The sequence below is a fragment of the Rattus rattus genome, chromosome 11 (assembly GCF_011064425.1).
Source record: "Rattus rattus isolate New Zealand chromosome 11, Rrattus_CSIRO_v1, whole genome shotgun sequence".
Taxonomy (NCBI): domain Eukaryota; kingdom Metazoa; phylum Chordata; class Mammalia; order Rodentia; family Muridae; genus Rattus; species Rattus rattus.
Window position 1 is genome coordinate 17,093,223 of NC_046164.1, and position 24,544 is coordinate 17,117,766.

A 24,544-nucleotide genomic window follows, 5' to 3' on the forward strand; every position below is an offset into this window, starting at 1 on the left:
CTTTTACGGAGCCAGATCTCTTAAGAGAATTCGTAGAGAGTGTGGCCAGGGAAGAGTAGGATTCTTTCCATGGGATATTAGGCAGCCCATAGAGACCTGTGCTCACTTCTGTCCAAGGGGAGGGAGGGCAGGAGAAACTGCTAGTCTTGAATTTGAGATAGAAATTAAGAACCCTACCAAGTGGTCCTCCGTGTTCAGGAGGAGGCAGGAAGACCTTGAGCTGGAAACCAGCCGGGGTTATAGTCAGAGCCTGTCTGGGACAAACTAGAAACAGAGGAGGGAAATGAACGAGAGAGCCGCTGAAGTTTGCTCTTCCGTATTTATTCTGGAGTGGACGCTTGTTCTTAATCTCTGGGAATCCACAAGGTCAGACAGAGATCAGATGCTCCTTCCATCTTGGTATCTTAGTCTCCCTCTCTGTCTTCCCCTCTCTCTCCTCCCCTCCCTCTCTCCTGACCTCTCCCCCCCACCCACCTCCATGTGACAGAACCTCACTTCAGAGCCCAGGCTGGGACTACAGAAGGCAACATCACACCAGGCAGACAGGTATCTCTCTGGCTCAAAGAGGTGGGCCTTGGAGGACCTAGGCTATAGTAATTTCAGGGAGACATTCTTTGTAATTTTCCACATCTCAGGCTGTCCTGGGACTTACTCTATAGCCTAGGCTAGTCTTGACCTTAGGGATCTACCTGCCTCTGCCTCTCTGCCCCTCTCTGCCCCTCTCTGCCCCTCTCTGCCCCTCTCTGCCCCTCTCTGCCCCTCTCTATCCCTCTCTACCCCTCTCTGCCTCTGCCTCTGCCTCTGCCTCTGCCTCTGCCTCCAAGTACTGGGATTAAAGGCATGTGCCACCATGCCAGGCTTGGAATAATTCTTGATCTTTGTTTTACTTGAAAATTGAGTGCTTTAGCTGCCCTGAGCAGTCTGCTATCCCAGGGGACCCTTCATCCTCCCTCTGTCTCTCCTCCACCTCCATTAGACTCCTGAACCATACAGGTAACCTTCCCTTCCCAGCCCATCTTCCCTGCTTCCTGAGCCTCTGGGCCAAGCCAAGCTCCTCTGAGCAGCCTGCCATCCCGAACTGGGGAGGTGGGGCTTCATTCTCCTGCCACCTCTCCACCCACCTTCATGACCCTGCAGGTTCAGAACCATACAGACCTGCAGGTTCAGGACTATATAGACCTGCAGGTTCAGAACCATACAGTCCAAGGATACCCAGAGGTCTGCCACACCAGGACCACTGAGGTTCACCCACATCTCAATACCTACTACAACAAGAACATCCAGGGATCGAGATGATCCAGATGGCTAAAGACCTTTGAAAGAACGCAATCAACAAAAGTCAGGGAAATATGTTACCTCCAAAGCACAGCTACTCCATTACGGCAAGCCCTGGATATCCTTACACAACTGAAACAAAAGAAAATGACCTTAAACCCAGTGTTGTAAAGATGATAAAGGCCCCTAAAGAAGAAATGAATAAATCCCTTAAGGGAATACAGAGAAAATACAACCAAACAGATAGAGTTTTTAAAGAGGAAACAAATAAATCTCTTAAAGACGCACAGAAAAATACGAGAGAGGAAATAAATAAAACTGTGCAAGACCTGAAAGTGGAAATAGAAGCAATAAAGAAAACACAAGCTGGTGGAATCCTGGGATGGAAAACCTAGGGAAGAGAACAGGAACCACAGACACAAGCCTCACCAACAGGACACAGGAGATGTAACAGAGAAGCTCAGGTGTAGAAAACACAATAAAGGAAATTGATACATTAGTTTTTTTAAAAAAAAAAAAGCTAAAGCTAAAAAGTTTCTGATACAAAACATCCAAGAAATCTGGGATTCCATGAAAAGATGTAACCTAAGAATAAGAGGAATAGAAGAAGCTGAAGAATCCCAGCTACAAGGCCCAGAAAATATCCTCAAAAAATCATAGAAGAAAACTAACCCAACCTAAAGAGAGAGAGATGTCTATAAACATATAAGAAGCTTACAGAACACCAATTAGACTGGACCACAAAAGAAAATCCTCGGCACATGATAATCAAAACACAAAATCTACAGGACAAAGAAATAATATTAAAAGCAGCAAGGGAAAATGGCCAGGTAACATTCAATGAAAGACCTATCAGGATTATACCCAACTTCTCAACAGAGACTCTGAAAACTAGAAGTGCCTGGTTAGATATTTTGCAACCTCTAAAAAAACCATAGGTGCCAACCTAGACTACTATATCCAGCAAAATTCACAATCACTGTGGAGGGGAAACCAAAACATTTCAAGACAAATTCAAATTCAGACAATATCTATCCATAGATCCAGCCCTATAGAAAATACTAGAAGGAAAACTCCAACCCAGAAAGCATAACTACTTCTAAGAAAACACAGAAAATAAGTAATTCTATACCAGCAAATACAAGGAAAGTGTGCATGGTGGGGGGCGAGGGAGCGCACATGCACACGCACAAACACCACCAACATCAAAATAACAGGAAATAACAATCGTTGGTCAATAATACCTCTCAACATCAATGGACTCAATCTTCCAATAAAAAGATACAAGCTAACAGAATGGATGTGAAAACAGGACCCATTATTCTACTGCATCCAAGAAACACACCTCAGCCATAAAGATAGACATTACCTCAAAGTAAAAGGTTGGAAAAAAAGTTTCCCAAGGAAACAGACCCAAGAGGCAAGCTGGAGTCTCCATTCTAATATCTAATAAAATAGACTTTCAACCAAAATTAATCAAAAGAGACAGGGAAGGACACTTCATACTCATCAAAGGAAAAATCTACTATGATGATATCTCAAATCTGAACATCTATGCCCCAAACACAAGGGTGCCTGCACTTGTAAACGAAACATTGCTAAAGCTTAAATCTCATATCAAACCCAACACATTAAGAGTGGAAGATTTCAACACCCTACGCTCACCAATTGGCAAGACATCCACACAAAAACTAAACAGAGAAATAATGAAACTAACAGACAGACATCTATAGAATATTTCACTCAAACACAAAAGACTATACCTTCTTCTCAGCACCTCATGGGTCCTTCTCCAAGATTGATCACAGAGTTGACCACAAAGCAAGCCTCAACTGATAGAAGAAGATTGAACTAATGCCTTGTATCTTATCAGAACAACTTGGATTAAAGCTGGACTTCAACCACAGAAACACTGGAAAGCCTACACACTCATGGAAATTGAACAAATCTCTACTCAGTGATCTCTGGGTCAGGGAAGAAATAAAGGAAGAAATTAAAGACTTTCTTGAATTCAATGAAAATGAAGGCACAACAGACCCAAACATATGGGACACAATGAAAGCAGGGCTAAGAGGATGTTGATAGTGCTAAGTGCCTCCATAAAGAAATCACAAAGTTCTCTTATCAGCAATTTAAAAGTACACCTGAAAGCTCTAGAAAAAAAAAAAAAGCAAGCACATCAAAGAGGAGTAAAAGGCAGGAAATAATCAAAATCAGGGCTGAAATCAATCAGTTAGAAACAAAGAAAATGATACAAAGAAGCAACAAAACCAAGAGCTGGTTCTTTGAGAAAATCAACAAGATAAACAAACCCTTGCCAAACTAACTCACCAAACTCATGAAGGGACAGAGAAACAGTATCCAAATAAACAAAATCAGTAATGAAGAGGGAGACAAAACAAAATTCGAAGAACCATTAGGTCTCACTCCAAAAACCTGTACTCCACAAATACTGAAATTTTTAATTAAATAGATGATTTTCTTGTCAGATACCACTTACCAAGCTAAATCAAGATCAGGTAAACTATTTAAACACCCCCATAACTCCTAAAGAAATAGAAGCAGAAAGCCCAGGGGTAGATGGTTTTACTGCAGAATTCTACCAGGCTTTCAAAGAAGAGCTAATTCCAATACTCCACAAACTATTCCACAAAGTAGAAACAAAAGGAACACTGCTAAACTCATTCTATGAGGCCACAGTCACCCTGATGCCAAAAACCACGCAAAGACTCAACAAAGAAAGAGAATGTCAGACTGGTTTCTCTTATGAACACGGATGCAAAAATACTCAATAAAATACTTGCAAACTGAATCCAGGAACCTACTTGATCTTGATGGATGATGTAGGTTTCATCCCAGGGATGCAGGGATGGTTCAATATGCAAAAGTCCATCACCATAATCCACCATATAAACCAAGTGAAAGAAAAAAAAATCATATGATTATCTCATTAGATGCTGAAAAAGCCTTTGATCAAATCTAATACACCTTCATGTTAAAGGTACTCAAGAAATCAGGGACACAGGGAATATACCTAAACCTAATCAAGGCGATATACAGCAAGCCAACATCAGACTTTATGAAGAGAAACTTAAAGCATTTCCACTAAAATCAGGGACAAGACAAGGCTGCCCACGCCCACCCTATCTATTCAATATAGTACTCGAAGTCCTAGCCAGAGCAATCAGACAACTAAAGGAGGTCAAAGGGATACAAATTGGAAAGGAAGAAGTCAAAATATCACTATTTGCAGGTGCTATGATATTATACATAAGTGACCCCAAAAATTCTACTACTGGACTCCTACAGCTGATCAACACCTTCAGCAAAGTGGTTGGGTACAAAATTAAGTCAAAGAAATCGCTAGCCCTTCCTTACACAAGTGATAAATGGTCTGAGAGAGAAATCAGAGAAACAGCACCCTTTCCAATAGCCACAAATAATATAAAATTTCTTGATGTAGGTCTTAGTTAGGGTTTTACTGCTGTGAACAGACACCATGACCAAGGCAACTCTTATAAGGATGACTTGTAACTGGGGCTGGCTTACAGGTTCAGAGGTCCCTTTTCATCTGAGATTCTGTCTTAGGCCTGTTAGATGGCTAAGGTAGAAACTCAAATGATAGCACATGCTGGCAAGGATGTGGAACAAGGGGAACACCCTCCACTGTGAGCGGGAGTGCAAATTTGTACAACCACTCTGGAAATCAATTTGTTTTCTTCTCAGAAAACTGGGAATAGTTCTACCTGAAGACCCAGTTGTACCCAAAAGATGCTCCAACATCCCACAAAGACACATGCTCCACTATGTTCATAGCAGCAATTTTCGTAATAGCCAGAAACTGGAAACAACCTAGATGTCCTTCAAACTGAAGAATGGATAAAAAAAAAATGTGGTACATTTATACAATGGAATACTATTCAGCTATTAAAGACATCATGAATTTGCAGGCAAACGGATGGAACTTGAGAATATCCTCCTGAGTGAGGTAACTCAGTCACAAAAGGACGTGCCTGGTTTGTGCTCACTTATAAGTGGATATTAGGTACCAAAATACAGGTACCACGTTGTTGGCTCCACAGACCCAAAGAAGCTGAACGAGAAGGAAAGCCCAAGTGAGGAAGCTTGGATCTCACTTGGAAGGAGAATAGAATAGTCATAAGCGGCAGACGGAGGGAGGGAAGTGGGAGGGAGGTGGTGTGGGCAGAGAAATGGGGGATACAGGATCAGGCGTGGGGAAGGGACAGGAGAGATGGCTAGATGACCATGAACATTAATGAAAATCTGCAACTGACAGGGGTGAGGAGGTGGGGGAAATTTTCTGGGAGGAGATGGAGACTTGGGATCACGGAACCACCCAAGAATCAATGGGGGTGACCTTAGCTGTGACTCACTACATTGGGGATGTGGAACCTGAAGAGGTCACCTCCTGTAGTCAGGCAGGAACCCCAGTGCTGCAAGAGAGAGATGAACCCACCCACAAAACTTTTGACCCAAAATTTATCCTGTCTACAAGAAATATGGGACTGAGGGAATGACCTATCAATAACTGGCCTAACTTGAGATCCAGCCCATGGGCAAGCACCAATCCCTAAGTCTATTAATGAGGCCCTGTTACGCTTGCTCTAGTGGCTATTCCTGGTTGTCAACTTGATTATATCTGGAATGAACTACAATCTAGAATTGGAAGGCTCACCTTTTTTTTTTTTTTTTTAAAGATTTATTTATATATATGAGCACACTGTTGCTGTCTTCAGACACACCAGAAGAGGGCACCAGATCCCATTTCAGATGGTTGTGAGCCACCATGTGGTTGCTGGGAACTGACCTCAGGACCTCTAGAAGAACAGTCAGTGCTCTTAACCCATCTCTCCAGCTCTGGAAGGCTCACCTTTGATCCTGATCTTGAGGCTGGGAGATACAAGTTTCTGACCCAGATCTCGGTGTGGAGACCTTGAGACAAAGTGGCTATGAATCCCAGGAGCCTGAGGCAAGGAGATCTCTGAGTTCAAGGTCACCTGGGACAAAGTAAGTCCCAGATCCAGGCATGATGGTACATACCTTTAATCTGGGCCACACCTCCTGCTGGAGACTTATATAAGGACGTTAGAAGAAGGGAGATTATCTCTTTTTTGCCTACCTGCCTTGTGGGACTGAGCCACCACTAGAGCCTTGGACATCCATTTGCAGCTGCTGCTGAGTTGGACTACAGACTGTAAGTCATTAACAAATTTTCTTACTGTATAGAGACTACCCATAAGTTCTGTGACTCTAGAGAACCCTGACTAAGACACTTGCAGACAGGAGCATGTTGTCCTCTGAGAGGCTCTGCTCAGCACATGCAGACACCCACAGCCAAACAGAAGATGGAGCTTGGGGACTCTTATGGACGAATAGGAGGAAGGATTGTGGGTGTAGAAGCGGATAGGAACTCCATAGAGTTCCTATGAAAGACCAACAGAGTCAATTAACCTGGATCCTTGGGGCTTGAACTGCCAGCCGAAGACCTAGACCTCCCTGCTCATATATGGCAGATGTGCAACTTGACAAACATAAAAGTTTGTCTCCAACCCCTGGAACAACGGCTATTCCAAAAGCTGCTACCTGTACGTGGGATGTTTTTCTAGCTGGGCTGGCCTCACTGGGAGAGGAGGCACCTAGCCTCACAGAGACTTGAAATGCCACGTGTCGGGGGGTTGGGTGTTACCCCGGAGGGCCCCCACCCACTCAGAGGGGAAAGGGATCAAGGGATGGTGAGAGGGGGTGACTGGGAGGGGGGCTGTGAGCAGGATGTAAACTGCATAAGTTAAAAAAAATTAAATAAGGGGTTGGGGATTTAGCTCAGTGGTAGAGCACTTGCCTAGCATGCGCAAGGCCCTGGGTTTGGTCCTCAGCTCCGGAAAAAAAAAAAATCAAATAAAAGAAAAAAAAAAAAAAAGAAAAATGAGTATTTTCTAATTCTATGTCTAAAGTAAGTTTTTTTTTTTTTTTTTTTTTTTTTTTTTTTGGTGTTTTGGAGAGAAGGGCCTTCGGTGGGGACAGCTACATGTGTGGAGATTTGTAGCTTCTAGTTGGGAGGACTGCCCTGCTTCCTTTGAGAGCACGGTCTTGGGGTGTTTCCTTCACACTGGTGAAGACGATGCTGTTGGTGTGCTCAGATGTTTCTTGGCAAGTTAAGGCAACCACCAGCTGTTCTCTCTTTTCTTCTTGGTGCATCTAGGACTATTAACTTGGAGGTAGGCCTGAGGCATGTGGGTGTTTGGAAAGGTACATGCTTCCTTCGCTCTACCTGAGGAGTGAGCTTTAAGAACAAAACATTGTGTTCTTTTTGTAACAAATCATAGCTGTCAGGTACACAGCCCATCCTGGGAAGAATTACCCGCAGGGCCAAACTCTGCAATCTTCCCAGGTCGTAGTTGATTTCCAGAGGTCCCCATTAAACTGCACACGTAGTCTGTACACACAAATATATAAAAAACCTTTAATCCCAGCATTCAGGAAGCAGGCGGGCAGATCTGTGAGTTGATGCAGGCCTCATCTATACAGCCAGTTTAAGGTCAGCCAAGACTTGGGTGAGACCCCGTCTCAAAACAACAAATGGAAACATTGCAATTGGATAAAAGCAAAGGAACAAAACAAAACAAAACAAAAAACCCTAATCTGCTAAACACAGCTTTAGGCTGTTACCTTAAAGTGCCCACAAGCCCCAAGACACCAGGAGGTAGTTACTAAAACTCAAACTCCTAAATCACCTCGAGCGGCTGTGATAAGAGCCTTTTTAAAGCCCCTGAGTATCCCAGCTGTGGTGGTCCGCGCCTTTAATCCCAGCACTCAGGAGGCAGAGGCAAGCAGATTTGTGTGAGTTGGTGAGTTAGCGTAGCCCTAAACGGCCAGGGGTACGCAGAGAAACTCTATCTCAAAAAAACGAAAAACAAAACAACAGCAAAAAAACAAAAACAAAAATAAAACAAAAAAAACAAAAACAAAACAAAAAAAAAGAACAAAACAAAGCAGTATCTATTATCGATTTCAGACTAGAGACAGGAGCTATGGGGAAGGCTGAAGAAAAACACACAGGGTCAGACCATGAGGAGAAAGCAAACCTCTTGGACCAAGGAGATGGCTCATGGGTTAAAGGCACCAGCGGCACCTCTATGACCAGAGTTGCTATCCTTGGGACCCACGTGGTTGGACAGTGAGAACTGACTCTTGGAGGTTGTCCTCTGCACGGAAAGCATACAGAAGAAAAACTTAGTAATACCACCCTCCTCCTTTGGAAAACAAAGTATAGTAAATAATAATTGCAGAACCTAAACTAGTCAAGCAAGCAAACAGCAAACCTCTGTCAGCCACTGTGCTTGCAGGCCCACCGCTTCCTGGGCTGCGGTAGGGAGCGAATACACCCAACCCACGAAGCCTACCTTCAAAGCCTCAGCTGCCGCAGACCAGACTCACACCTCCGCAGGGTTTGAGGCGCAGGCACAGTCACGTGGCAGGCTCTGGCCAATCAGCAGGCGGCTCGCGGGTGAGTCCCATAAAGGCGCCAGTCGCTGGCTGCTGACAGCCGCCATCCGGGCGAGAGCTGGCGGCCACCGGTGGAGAGCCGGGAGCGAGGGCCCTGCACTGCTTCATCTAGTGCAAACCGAGAGGGTGATTGGATAAGGTCCCTTCCTAAGAGGTACTACCATTGCTACAGAGGCTCGGCCCCGGGGCCGCCCCTGGCGGCTCTTTGGGTGAGAATAACCGTTTTTTTGCCTCTCCCCTCCCCCATGAGCACTGGGCCGCAGGGAGGGCAGTTGGGAGGCCATTGCCCAACCGAGTGCGTGCGGCCTGAAGCCCTGGGGAGCTGGGAGCCGCCGTCCTTTGGTCTTGACCAGCTGCGAACTTGTGGACCATTTTCTCCACTTTTTCCCGCCTCTAGTGCTTAGCCTTCCTACCCAAGGCTTGGAAGGAGGTTGGCGCAAAGTCCGGGGCGTAACGGTTCCTTCGTGGTTGGAGTGTCGGGCCATTTTCTGTACTGTAGTTTCGAGAAGGCGGGAGAATATTTAGAGCGCCTTTGTTGTGCCTGTTCTGTGTGTGGATATTGAGGGCAGGGAAATCCTGGTCTTCGATTCAGTCTCCTACCCTGTGGAGCACTTTGGAATATACCAGACCCTCTGCTGTGTGCCCCACCTCCAGGCACAGGCCTGTGCATGGACAAGAGTGCCTGTGGACCACGGGAAGGAGCAGGTATGAGGAAAGGAACGAGGGAGGTGTCTCACAAAAGACAACCCCATCTCCTAGAGCAGATGGAAGTTGGATTTAAGAGTGATAATGGCGGCTCTGGTGTAGAAGTGATTCAAAGGTCAGTACATAGAGTGAGGTGGAACCATGGATAATTGCTTGGCTCGGTAGTCCAAACTGGTCTTGCTTGCCTCCTCCATCTCACCGGTGCCAGGATTACAAATGTTTTTACCATAACACCTGACAAGACTTTTTGAGTTTTAAAAGAAATTTTGTGTGTGTGTGTGTGTGTGTGTGTGTGTGTGTGTGTGTGTGTGTGTGTGTGTATACATGTACACACGCCCATGTGCCTGTTATGTGGATGCTGGGTCTGCACAGCTCTCTGGCCTGCTGGTCCTCAGGAAATGTCCTATAAGCACTTCTAACCACTGGACATATCCCTAACCCAAGAATTGCTCGTTTCTGAGTGGCTAGTGTAATGTAGGATTGATGGAGTAGCAAGAGCTAAGTCTCACAATAAGGTGACAATTTATCAAAGGATCTATGTGTCCCGAAGGTCAGGCTTTTGAAAAGTTTGGTCTTAAGCAAATGCTTGGACAAAAAACTGAGGACATCTCTGTTACATGAGCTCATGGGGGACGGGTGGAGGGTGACAAGCAATCAAACGGAACCTAGTGGTGTGTAGGACAGGATAGTAGTCTGTATGAAAGCACTTAGTAACTTGTGGTGTCTGAGGTTGGCATAAGATGAAGTACACTCACTTTATGAAGTTAAGGGGGATAGGCAGGCATGGTGCCCAACATCTATAATCGCAACACTTGGGAGGTGCAGGTAGGAGGATCAGGAATCCTAGGACATCCCTGGCTATAGAGTGAGTTTGAGACCAGCCTGGGTTACGTAAGAAAGGGGAGAGGGGAGAAAGAGAGACTGAGGCAGAGACCAGAGGGAAGGGGAAGGGGAAGGAAAGGGGAGAAAGGGGAGGAAGGGGAAGGGAGGGAGGGAGGGGAGGGAAGGGAAGGAAGGGAAGGAAGGGAAGGGAAGGGAAGGGAAGGGAAGGGAGGGGGAAGGGAAGGGAAGGGAGTCATGGAGAGAGAAAAAGAAAACAAGGGAGGGAGGGATTAAGAATGGGACCAGAAAGAAGTTAGCACAGTAGACATGGTCACAGGGGAGGTAACTGATGCCTCTCTTTCCTCTCTGGCTCCCCAGTGCCCCATTCTTCCTGTCAGAGCACTACTTATGTTTGTCAAGCGGTAATTATCTGCTCACAGGCACCCGGAAGAGGTCTCAGCCTCAGCTGTAACACTGGGCTTTGGCATCCTAAGTGCTTTACAAATATTTAACAGATGAACAAATAGAATTTGGAAGATGGTGTCCTGGGAAACAGAGTTTTAGGAGTGTCACAGTAATAGTCCAGTGACAGACTGCCACACAGTCTGGTCAGGTAAAGTACAAGTCCATTGGACTTAAGAACCGAACATGGTGAGTGCTAGTGTAGGGAAGTTGTAAGGAGTGAGGAGGCCAGGCGTGAGCAGGTAATGCTCCCAGTGCACATTGGGGTGCTCTGTGTGAGATCCACAAGCCCACGCTGAGGCACCAAGGAGGTAATAGGATTGTGAGGCATTGTTTTAAGGAAGAGTCAGGACAGTTCATGGTGTTTCAAGGCCTGGGTATGAAGGGACATTAATACTCTAATCGTAACACTCTAATCATGTGTCTTGAAGAAAAGGAAAGAAATTTTGTTTTGAAATCAGTCTGTTATGTAGTCCAGACTGGCCTCAAACCTGTGGTCTTCCTGCTTCAGCCTCCTATGCTGGGATCACTGGTCTATGCCAGACCTCACTAGGTTTATGTGACGAGAGACTGGTTAGATAAGTTGAAGATACGGAAAAGAAGGAAGCAGGGATCGCGGAGGGTGAGGGGGCATGTCCCAGCACCTCACAGGCATGGCCAACTTTTGACATTATCTTGTCATCTACATAATCCAAATGTAGTTGAGTCATAAAATTCAAAAAGGAAATCTCAATGCTTTAACTATGATAGCTACCCTTGGCCATATTCCTGGTGGGAATTAAGTTATCGACAGGCCATTTCCTTACATATGTGGAAGGGAGAGATGGAGGGAGGGAGGGAGGGAGGGAGGGAGGGAGGAAGGAAAGAAAAGCACCTGTTTGTCCTAATTGAAGTCTGGTTCTGGAGAATTCCTTTCTGAGACTGCGCTTTACACCTCAAGTGTGGTCCTAGAAGCAAACCCAGAGCTGTCTGTGCTAGGCTAGTGCCCTACCAAGGATCCTAGGGCCCTCATGCCCAGCCACTGCTCTAAAGGAGACAGGCTCTGTCAACTTCTGGCCTGCAGCGGTGTCCCTGCCCTGGCTTCCTGAGGAGCTGGCCCTTGAGGGATCAAACCAGAGATGGGAAAATCTTTGCCTCTTAGCCCTTCAAACAGTGGTGGGTTTTTCCTTACTGGCGTCACCCGGAACTTCCTTCATCCACTTGTACATTTTAAACGGAATGTGTGATGCATTCAGGGGTGACTTTGAAATAGCCAAGGACACACTCTTCCATGGAAATATAAATGTTTAGGCTTGTTTATGGTTTTAAAACTGTCAAAACAACCAGTACAAAGCAAGCACCTATCAAAACTTAAAACCATCAACCCAGAAATGCTACTTGTTTGAAACAGGCCCTATTTAGCTCACTCTGTCCTTAAACTTGCTGTGTAACTGAGATGTCCTTGAATGACCCTGCTGCACCTCCAAGTGCTGGATCACAGGTTTACAACACAGTGCAACTAATGGGATTGACTTCTTTCACATGTACATTAAATTTTCTCCAGAGGTCTTTGTAAAGATTTATCTTTTTCTTAAATTATGTGTCTGTCTGTGTGGATATGTGTGCATAGAGCAGGTGTCCGTGCAACTACCAGACATTCCAGAACTAGTTAGAGGAGGTGGTAAGTTGCCCTATAGGGTGCTAGGAATCAAACGTGAGCCCTGTGTTAGAGTAGCAAATACTCTGAATGATAAGCTCTTTCTCCAGCTCTTGTTTTTGCTTTGTTTTCAGTCCTGCGGATTCAACCCACACTGTCCTGTTTCCCAGGACTTATATTTATGTATAGGCATGTGCATCTATATGCACACTCATGCAAATGCTCTCTGAGGTGTGGACTTGCAGTTTTCCTGAAGGTTTATGTATAGATTAGTGCTGGGATTCTATTCTGATGTACTGTCTGTGCGTCTGTTTGGAGACAGGCTCTCACTGTAGCTCTGGCTGGCCTGGAGCTCACGGAGATCCACCTGCCTCTGCCTCTCCAGTGCTATTACTAAATGTGTGTACCTCCATGCCTAACTCGGGGAGTTTGAGTTTTATTTTTTATTCTTTTCTCATATATTTGGTTTTCTTTTATATGAGACAGGATCTCAGGTAGCTGGGTTTGACCTTGAGCCCAGAGAGTAGGAAAGGATGATCTGCTGACCTCAGGCTTGTGCTGGAATGCTGGGATTACAGGCATTCCATCCGGGTCGGCTCCTGCTCTGTTTGTGACAGGCCAAACGATTTTGCTTCCTATGGCCTTGTGGCATAGTTTAAAGCTAGCTTTATTCTTTTGTTCTTTACATTGTCTTGGCCACTTGCCCTCTTGTGTAGTTTATACTGACTTTAGAAGTTTCTCTTTGTCTGTGAGGTGTCTCTGGAGTTTTCACAGAGATGGCATTGACTCTGTATTTTGTTTGGTGGTGGGAACGTTTTTCCAGCCTCTTTTGTGTTCTCACCGCAGCACTGCTTCCCCGGTGACTTCTTGGCCTGCCAGTGCTGGGCGGCTTGTGGCCTGTGGCCTTCTGGAGCTTGGGCTCCTTGTCCTTAGAATTTTTTGAAATTGGTTTTGGGGCTTTGTTTTTATTTGTTTTTCCTGAGTCTGATTAATGACAGTGAAGACACGGGCAAATATAAGACAACTCTGATCTTGGAAAGTGACACTGAGCTACCGGTCACACAGCAGCGTGGGCCAGCTGTTTCACATGCTTCCCGATTCAGTTTCCTTTATGCACATGGTGTTTTGTCTGTGTGTGTGGTTGTGCCCCACGTGTTCGATGCCCTCGGAGTCTAGGAGAGACGGTGGCTCTCCTAGAGCTGCAGTTAAATGGTTGTGAGCCTCTAAGTGTGTGTCCTAGGAATCAACCACTCTGTAGGCACAGCCAGTGCTTCAACTGCTGAGCCGTCTCTCCAACCCCTAGCTCCTCCTCGTCAGAAAATCCCTTAGTCTGAGCCAAGGCTGTGCTGTTCCTCACCGTTGAGTTCTAGGGAGAGAGGAAGGAGCTTTGGGGACATTTAACAGCTTGGCCTGTTCCATGCACATGGAGTGGGGCATCTTTCCATTTGATTGTCTCTTCAACGCTTAACAGTTTACCTTATGTGTGGGAGTGTTCTGGCTGCGTGTATGAGTGTGTTGCATGCATGCGTGTCCTCATAGGTCAGAAGAGGGGGTAGGACTCCCTGAACTGGAGTCTCAGATGGTTGTGAGCCTCCATGTGGTGCCAGGAGCTAAACCTTTGTCCTCCGGAAGAGGAGCAAGTTTCCTTAACCACTGAGCCTCCTCTGGAGACTCTCTTCACTTTCTTTCTAACGTTCTCTTTAGTTGTTTTATAATTTTTAAACTCAATTTATTTAGTTAGCTGTTTGTTTGTTAGGTGTGGCCCTCATAGATGTGGGGTTCAGAACAGAACAGGATTCACGATAGTCATTTCTCTACTTACCCCACGTGGGTCCCAAGGATAAAACTCCAGTGGTCAGTTTTGGCACAGTTTTGGCAGTTTTGGCAGTTTTGGCCTTTCCTGACTGGAGCCATCGAACAGGCTCTGTCTCCCATCTACACTTCCTTTACACTCCAGTAGACAGACATCACTCCTTGGCTAAGTTTGTTCAGAACAACTTTATTATTTTCGCCCTACTACATAAGCACTTGCCACTGAGCCACACTTCCAGCCTTTAGAAATGCGACTGTAGGCACTAGAGAGGTGGTTCAGTGGTTAAGGGTGTGTACTGCTCTTCCTGGGGATTGGAACCCTAGCTCCAGGAGCATCTGATACTCTGACCTCTGTGGACATACTTGCATTCATGTAATGTACCCCCGCCCAGCCTCCTCCAAATACACACCCCTAAAATAATAAAAATAAATCCTTTAAATGCTACTGTAAATGGCATCAGTTTCTTGCTTTCTTGGTGGCGGTGGTTTACTAGGGGTGGGCTTTAGCTTAGACTCTCGCACACATAAGCATGTGTGCCCCCACCGCTGCGGCCCCAGCCCCAGCCCTCCCTTACTACCCTCTCTTCCTCCCCCCCTCCCTCCCTGTATTCCTCCCTGTATTCCTTCCTCTCTGGTATAGTTGCTTAGGTTAGGATTCCTGACTGGGTTATTTTAAATTTTCTTGATTTATTTATTACTGAAAATAGATGTTCTCATACAGTTTTTTCTGATTACAGTTTTTATCCCCCAACTCCTCTCAGATCCTCCCCACATCCCCACCCACCAAATCCACACTCTTCCTTTTCACATTCATCAAAAAACAGAAAAACATAATAATTAAATAATGATGAGAATAGAACAAACCAGAATAGGACAAAGCAAAGAAGCAGGAGAAAAAGAACCCAAGAAAAGGCACAGGAAACACACACAGACAACCCATAAAACCATAAACCATAAAATATAAGCAAAAGATCAATACAGTCAAAAAAACTGCCCAGGCAGAGATATGAGTCAGAAACCCTCCAAAGAACGGTTGAGTTCATTCTGTGTCGTCCACCTACTGCAGGGCATCGGGCCTGCCCTTTAAGAGTGGTTTGCATTTTACTCCCCTGGAGAAAACTAAGTTTTCCTTTGCAGGTGGGTTAAGTTGAACATAGCTTCTGGTTTAGTATGGAGAGGGGCTTGCGTCTGCCTCCTCTCAGCACGGGGACCCTGTCTAACTGAGACCTGTGCAGAACCTGTTAGTGCTGTCACAGTCTCTCCGAGTTCCTGTCTGTGTCAGTCCTGTTGGGTCTAGAAGGCCTCATTCCCTTGGTGTCCTCCATTCCCACTGGTTCCCACCGGCTCCATGGGGTTTGCTGAGCCTAGACACAGAGACCGAGTTCCCAGGTGTCTCACTCTGTGCCTGCGCACTGTGGGTCTGTGCTCCCACTGAGTGCAGGAAGAAGCTTCTCTGAAGACGAGTGAGGCGCTGACCTGGGCGCAGCGAGTGTCCTCGTCCCCAGGAGTCATTCTATTGCTGTTCCTGCAGCAGAACTATGGTATTTTGTTTACTCTAGGTCCATGGCCTACCTAGTGTCAGGTTCTTGGTCATCAGGCAGTGTCAGGCATGGTTCCATCTCATGGGGTGGGCCTTAATTCCAACCACAGTGGTTTTTATGCCCACAAGCTTGGTGCCACCAGTGTAGATCTTAAGTCAGGCCACAGTTGTAGGCTCAGGGTTTGTGGCTGGTTTGTGTTTACCTCTCTTGGCTAGTAGTGTTCAGAATGTCTTCTGGTACCATGAACACAAGTGAATGGGGTGAAGGCTGTGCTTAGGCCCCAGCATGACCTCCTCCCATGTACAGTGAGTTCTGTAAATGTCCTTGTCAGCAACAGTGTTTGCCATGTTTAAGAAACTTCTGCTGTCTTGTGTCTCCATACAACTCATCAAATGGCCCTTACCTTTAGCTGTCCCCACCCCCACATGTGTCCCCACCCTATTTGATCCTCCTGTCCCTGCCCTCTCTTCCCATTGTCCATCCATAATTGTATTCTATTTCCCCTTCCTAGAGAGATCCTTCCCTCCCCTCAGCCCTTTACTCTGTAACTCACCTCTGTGGTTGTATGGATTGTGCCCTGTTTACTGAAGGCAGAACAGCTAAGATCCACATATGTGAATTAATACCACCTGCACCTCCTTTGTCTCTATGCATCTGATCATCTCACTAGGAATGATTTTTTTCTATCTCTAGCCATTTTACCGTGAATTTCATTATTTTGTTTTTTAACAGCTGAGTAATAGTCCACTGTGTACATGCACCACATTTTTAACAGCTGAGTAATATTCCACTTTGTACATGCACCACATTTTTAATCCATTCATCCACAGACAGACATCTATTGCTATGTCCAATTCTTGGCTATTACAAATCCAATATCTATGAGCATTGTTTAGAGCAAGGGTCTCTGTAGTAGGATGTAGAGTCTTTTGGGTATATGTCAAAAAATAATATAACTGGGTCTTGAGGTAGATCTATGCCTTGCTCCCTGAGGAACCACCACACCGATTTCCACAGTGGCTGTACAAGCTTGTACTCCAGTAGTGAATGCTCCACATGCTTGCCCAGCAGGAGCTGTCAGTGTTCTTGGTGTTGCTTGTTCAGATGGGTATGAGATGAAACCTTTGCTCTCATTTCCCTGGTGACCAAGGATGCTGGCCGTTTCTTTAGGTGCTGCTCAGCCATTTGTGTCTCGTCTTTTTGAGAACTTCCTGTTTAGATTGGTACTCCATTTTTAATTGGGTTGTTTTCTTGATGTCCAGTTGTTTCATATCTTTATATATTTTAGATATTAGTCCTTTACCAGATGTGCAGTAGCCGATGAGAATCTTTCCTATTCTGTGGGCTGCCCCTTTGTCCCAGTGCTGGTATCTGTCACCATACAGAAGCATCTTGGTTTCATGAGGTGCCATGTACTAATTGCTGTTCTCGGTGCCTGTGCTGAGGGTGCTCTGCTCAGGAAGCCGTTTGCTGTGCTGATGAGTTCAGGCCTATCCTACTTTCTCTCTGATTGGGTTCAGCGTCTCTGGGCTCATGTTGAGGTCCTGATGCATTTGGAGTTGAGGTTTGTGCAGGATGACAAACATGGATCTGTTTGGAATCTTCCTTGTCTTGTTCCTGATTTTATAGTACTGCTTTGAGTTTAAGTCCCTTTGGGTTGACGTTGGCTGTGAATCCCCTCTATTATGTTGAAGTCCCTTGTTTCCAGTCTCTCCTTTTTTGAAAACTCTTGGAACCAAAAGCGTTTTGAATTTCACATTTGGAAATATTTGCATATAATTAATATAGTGAGATCTTCAGCCAGCAACATTAAATGCACTTATGTTCCATGTATGAGCAATGTTTATGCATATACACAAATATAGATTTATAACAGTATTTTTAGCGTGTTTGCATTTTTACCACATTCTGTTCCATGAAGTCAGACATAGAATTGTCCAGGCATAGTGTCAGGTTGAGGCTGAACTGTCCGTTTCAGACCTTAGGTCTCTCCACTGATGCTCAACCTGAGGCAGAGCAGAGTAGTGGGTCACGTGTGCGTTGGACCTGGGGAGGATGGACAGGGCTCCGTGCCTGTTTAGAATGTGACTGTGAATCTGGATGAAAGAACCTCTCAGGCCTGACGGTGTTGGCTCAGAGGCTGGGCAGCCCCGAAACTAATGAAGGCTATGGCTACTCCAAAGAGACAGCGTGGGGGGAAAAAGAGGTTGGAGGATCAATAATCCTGGCCCCTGGAAGTTTAGAACAGTTTAGAAACTGTGACGTGTGTGTGTGTGTGTGTGTGTGTGTGTGCGTGTGCGTGTGCGTGTGCGTGTGCGTGTGCATGTGTGCGCGTACGTATACCCACGTCTACCCATGCATGTGGAGACCAGAGGGGAGCCTTGGGTGTAGTGTTTATGAATGCTATCCACCTTGAGATAGGATCGCCAGTTCGGCTAGAGAAGGTGTACAGAGAGCCCAGGAATCTTGCTTTGTTCACTTCCCCAGCACTAAGATTATAAGAGGCTCCTTCACCTCTCCCTGCTTTTCAATGAGGGTATTTGTGTGGCAAAGCACTCAACTGACTGAACTTTCTCCCCAGTCCCTGCAATTTAATCCCTTCCTTTTTGACGAGGCTTTAAAATTGATTTTAATTTACATATCTGTCTATATAGCCTGGGTGCCAGTGCCCACACAGTCCAGAAGAGGATGTTGAATGCCATGGAGCTGGAGTTATATTGGGAGCCACCCAATGCCAGTGTGAGGAACTGAACTCAGGTCCTCTGGGAAAGCAGTACATACTCTTAATGACTGAGCCAATTCTCCAGCTCCTGTAATTCCTTATAATAAATGCTCTGTGTCTCCACTGTCCCACGGATGGCCACCAACCACATGTAAGCAGATGTTAGGCACCTAGAGGTGGCTAATAATATGTATGATCATTTATAGCACCTATCAGTCATCAACCAATTTGGGATTGTGGGTGTCTCTGATTGGTGGGGACCAGACTCAGGACCTCACATGCAAGGTAAGTAAGTGCTCTGCCACTAAACTCACACTTCAGCTCCTGGTACAGTTTTAAATGGAAATAAAGATAGATGTTATTTTCAAGAAAAGCTGATAAAGTACTTTTAAAGTAATTTATTAATATAAGAACTTGGGGCTGATGAGATGGCTCAGAAGGTAAACCTGCCGCTCAGGTTTAAGTTTCCAGAATCCACTCAATAGAGAGAGAGAACTGGCTAGCAGTTTTCCTCTGACCTGTGTAAGCATGTGTACATGTTCATGTGTGCAGCCATGCATGTGCTCATACAATAATAAATAACTCTTAAAGCCGGTGTCTAGGCTTCCTTGTCACTGTACTTTTAGGTGTAAAGTTTGCATTTAACACTTTGAAAGGGTACACTTTCCCTAAGAGACTGCTTCTGCTCACCACTTCTTGAACAGCAACTTCCCGTCCTCTACAAACACCAGTAAGAGTACCAGGAGGCTCACACCTGTCATCCCAGTACTTAGGAGGATGAGCAGAGGATGGCTTTGAATTTTAGGCTCATTTGGGCTTCAATAAGACCCTGTCTGAAAGAAAGAAAGAAAGATAGAAAAAAAAGAAAGAAAGGGGAGGGAAGGAAGGAAGGGAAGAATTAAATAGGTGGCAATTGGAAGGAAAAAGCAGAAAAATTAGGAACTTAAAACCATCCTAGACTATATGCTAACTTGAAGTAAGTTGGGATACACAAGTCCCTCCCCCTCCCACCCTCCCCCACCAACCACAAAGCCAAGTTTGGCAGTATATGCCCATGACCGACTCTTGAGAGGTAGAAGCCTTAAGACTCTGGGTTACCTTTGGTTTTATGAGGCTAGGTTGAGCTACATAAAACCTTGTCTCAAAAAGAAAAAAAAATAAAGAATAGAAAGGAAAAAAAACAAAAAACCAAGAGAAACTGTATGATATTTGCACAGTAGCAGAAGATATTTGCACTACATGACAGCAAAGGCTTTGTGTTCAAAATACGTAATAGTGACAGAGAACATAGTAGAAATGTGGTCACAGTGCCTCGTGTGCTTGGTGGACAGTGCCCGAGGGGCAAGAAACACAGAGGAGCCACATGGTCTTCAGAGAGGCACCAGTCAGCCTCACACTTGCGCCTCTCTCTTGTGCACACATGGCTAATGTGGAGTAGGATCAGACACTAATATGGAGATGGGGTGGCTGGAGACGGTTTGCACAGTTTGGAAAGAAGGTGGTATGTGATTTAGCAGCTTCACTTGTGGACTTATGCATGGCATGTATGTATGACTCAGTGATGTCACGTCTGGATTCATGCATGGCATGTATGTATGACTCAGTGATGTCACGTCTGGATTCATGCATGGCAGGTATGTATGACTCAGTGATGTCACGTCTGGATTCATGCATGGCAGGTATGTATGACTCAGTGATGTCATGTCTGGATTCATGCATGGCATGTATGTATGACTCAGTGATGTCATGTCTGGATTCATGCATGGCATGTATGTATGACTCAGTGATGTCACGTCTGGATTCATGCATGGCATGTACATGTGACTTGTTGATGTCATTTCCAGTTTCATGCACGGCATAAACATTCATATATTACTCACACGTTTTGACAACAATGTCAAATGACCCTAAAGTCTGACATTACATTACATGAGTGAGGCGGGTGTGAATGGTTTGTGCAATGACAACAATAGATGTTGGGATCTTGGGATGCTGAGGCGGGAAGCTTCGGCAAGGTGGAGGGCAGTCCTGGTCTCCACAGTGAGACCTTGCTCAAGGAGAACTAAAACAGGAAAGAAAAGAATATTTCTCCTGCAGTGAATTGGTTTAAGTGAGGAGAGCAGTTCCTGAATAAGCCTTATACGCGTAGTAATGAGGGAACTGTAGTACATAGCAAGTAATGCAGTGTCTGCACCAGGCTTGAAGTGTTTCAGATAACACACGAGAGGTGAGAGTAGACCAGACTGAAGACTGACAATGACCTGAAATTAATTCATTTCAGCCGAGTGGTATTCCATCTTGGCTGTGCTTCAGAAATACAGAACTTTCAAAAACTAAAACTGGTTCTCATACACTAGAAAGCGAGAAAAGCTATACTATCACCATGTGACCCAGCCATCCTCCTGGGCACTCTGCTTATTTCTCTGTCCATAGCATAAATATCTGTGTGCACTGAGCACTGCGCACAGTCCCCAAAATGCAGAAGCAGCTTGCATTGCTGATGGTGAAGGTAAGATGCAGTGCCCACAATGGAATATCACGCAGCTTTAAAAAGGAAGAAGGGGCTAGAGAGCTGACAGAGTCTTAGGAGCTCTTGGTGCCTCCTGACTTCAATCCATGCTTCCATTTTGAATGACTCATGATTTGCCTCATCCTGGTATCATCCAATGCCTTCTTGCCCTTGCCTGGCCACTGAGGACACCTGTACAATAGCTATACACTCACTCACACACACACACATAAGAAGTGTTAACTGTACAATAGCTATACACTCACACACACACAGAAGTGTTAACTGTACAATAGCTATACACTCACACACAGAAGTATTAACTGTACAATAGCTATACACACACACACACACAGAAGTGTTCAACTGTACAATAGCTATACACTCACACAAAAGTGTTAACTGTACAATAGCTATACACTCACAAGTATTAACTGTACAATAGCTATACACACACAGAAGTGTTAACTGTACAATAGCTATACACTCACACACATAAGAAGTGTTAACTGTACAATAGCTATACACTCACACACAGAAGTGTTAACTGTACAATAGCTATACACACACACAGAAGTATTAACTGTACAATAGCTATACACACACACACACAGAAGTGTTAACTGTACAATAGCTATGCACTCACACATATACATACATAAGAAATTATTTAAAAATACCAACTTTTAAAGGAAGGAAATGGAAGCTGAGGTCACATATAGATCAGGGTAGGTTTCTTACCTGGCATGAACATTGTCCTGAGTTCAATCTACAGCACCACAAAAGGTTGGGGGTGGGGTGGGGTGGGGTGGGGTGGTGGCTGAAACCCACCTGTGATCCCAGCCCTCGAGAATCTGAAACAGGAAGTTTGCAAATTCCAGGCTAACCCTGGCTACATGGCAAAAGAAAGAGGATGAAAGAAAATCTGATGTATTCTGTAAACACGGATTAAGGACTGAGGATTTTGAACTAATTAAAATAAAATAATATAAAGTGCTCACAAAATGGCGGAGCAGGTAAATGTGCTGGCTGCCAAGTTCAATCCCTGGAACCCACATGGTGAAGAGAAATGATTCCTACAAATTGTCCTCTGACCTCCATACACACATGCACACATGCACACACAAATGTAATGAAAAATAAGGTGACTGCTGTGTGATCCCACATGTAACATCTGGAGTGGTGCACTTCATAGAAACAGAAGAGTCAGCCTTGGGTCTTGTGCTGCAGGCCTGGACCCCAGTTCTCAAGAAGTTCAAGGCTCTTCTGAGCAATGAGAGAGACCTTGTTCCTGGAGTAGTAACAACAGCAGAAATACAGGCTGTGGGGGCTGGAGGGAAGGCTCAGAGGTTAAGAGCACTGAGTGCTCTTCCACAGGTCCTGAGTTCAATTCCCACCAATCACATGGTGGCTCACAACCATCTGTAATGGGATCTGATGCCCTCTTCTGGTGTGTGTCTAAGGACAGCTACTTACATATAATAAATAAATCTTTTAAAAAAAAATACAAGTTGTGGGTACCAAGGGTGGGATAGGGATTGTTCAGTGATGTAGGATTTGAGCTCTGTGAGGTAAGGAGATGGAGACTGGCCTCAGGAAGACATGAATATGTGCAGTCATAGTAGACCAAGGACTTAAACAGTTAGGATTGTTTCTGAATGGACTTAACACAAGTCAAATGTAGACTTACTGGGAGCACTCTTGTCATAAATGTCTCCTGCCTTAGCCTCCACACACACTGACACTTCTCATTTTGCTTACTGACTGGAGGAACTATATCCCAGAGTCTGAGCTCTTGTCTCAATACCACCATCCAGGCATCTCAGATAGAGCAATGTGCGCCAAAGAGCCAGATCTGAACTCTGGGTTCTCCTTTTGTTGTTAGTGTTGAGGCTCGGACCAGGGCCGAGGCCTGGCTCAGCCCACCTCTCTGCCGCTGGGGTACGCTGCTAGGCTCCTTTGCACGCACGCGCACACACACACGCACACACACGCACACAAGTGAAGGCTAGAGGACAACTTGTGGGTGTTGATGAATTGGAATTTTAAATAAATTATTTAAATCACAAGAAGATTTTCAGGGGTTGGGGGAATTAGCCAAAAACTCCTTCAGTCTTTGCCCTATGTTGAGGGAATAACTGTAGGACACCTAACCTTTAACATTCCTGGTCCTTTTCTCCTTAGGAATTTGTAGACTTCCTGCTAAGGCCTCAATTTGTATTTTTGAAGAACAGAAAGAAATTCTGTGAAGTGTTGAAACCATTTAAACCATCTAAGACCAAGACATACCTACTGAAACAATGCACAGTATTTGTGTAAAAAAGGTTAGTGTTTAAATTTGTCATTTGTCCTTTTCATTGCTAGCCTAAGATGTGAGGGTTTTTAGGGAAGGGCATGTCCTTGACACAGGCTTTTACTGTGTAGCCTTGGTTGACCTGGAACTCGGTATATAGTCAGGCTGGCCTTGAACTTAGGAGCTCTGCTTGTCTCTGCCTCCTGAGTACTAGGACTAAAGGTGTGCAGCACCGTGCCTGGACATTTGTAAAGGATCATTTAAACAATGTGCAGTATCTCAGCTGTGTGACCTGTGTGTGCCTTTCATCCTCACGAGGCTGAAGCAGGAAAGTCTTATCTGAGGCTGCCTACACTACATATATAGTAAGATCTGAGACATTATCCCCCAGGCAGCAGCAACACAAAGCCAGGCTTGGTGGTGAGCTCCAGGCCAGCCAAGAAGTGGCCAACACAGTGAGACCCTGTCAAGAAAACAGCAAAACAAAGCTACTTTGTCTCTTGGTAAATGCTTTGGGCTCTTATAAACAGCCATTTTAAAGTACTCAGTTTTTTTTGTTTTTTTGGTTTTTTTATTTTTCAGGACATATTCTCGTAGACACCTTTAAGACACCAGGATCTGAAGTAGTTGAGAATGTCTCTGCCAAGTCGACAAATGGCTATTGTTAACCCCCCTCCACCAGAGTACATAAATGCTAAGAAAACTGGGCGGTTGACCAATCAGCTGCAGTTCCTGCAGAGAGTGGTCCTGAAGGCTCTGTGGAAGCACAGTTTCTCCTGGCCGTTTCAACAGCCTGTGGATGCCGCGAAGCTCAAGCTGCCTGTGAGCACCTTATGACGTGTTAACTTCCACTTTTATTCTTTAATTCGTGTGCGTGCGTGCGTGCGTGCGTGCGTGTGTGTGCGTGTGTGTGCGTGTGTGCGTGCGCGCACATTTCAAGATACCCGTGTAGGTCAGAGGACAGCTTGGGGTGGGGTCAATTCTCTTCCTCCACCCTAGGTTCCAGGACTGAGTTCAGGTTGTCAGACCCATGGGGTTAGTATTTTCCCTACTAAGCCATCACTGGCTCAGCTCTCAGGTGCTTGCATCTAGCAGAAGGGGAGCCTTCTAAGAAGCCCTGAAGTCACATGGTAGTGGACCAAAAGAACAAATTCAGTATCAAGGTACAACCTATGGAGACTTAGTCTGTGTTTGCATAAAGCACCTCAATTAGGAATGGCATTTGGTGATGCAATGTGGGAGA

General features: G+C 45.2%; 1 protein-coding gene across 3 annotated transcripts in view; it reads left to right on the forward strand.

Annotated features, from left to right (window-relative positions):
• Positions 1-8,824: 8,824 nt before the first annotated feature.
• The window catches only part of Brdt (bromodomain testis associated), a 54,657-nt gene continuing 38,937 nt past the window's right edge, over positions 8,825-24,544 (forward strand). For 2 of the 3 annotated variants that reach the window (XM_032916602.1, XM_032916603.1), the window contains exon 1: positions 23,935-24,123. In XM_032916602.1, the coding sequence (XP_032772493.1) occupies positions 23,935-24,123 (189 nt within the window). Of the gene's footprint in view, positions 9,009-23,192; positions 23,333-23,883; positions 24,124-24,544 lie in introns of those variants that run through there. The other variant, XM_032916604.1, reaches the window with a different exon arrangement.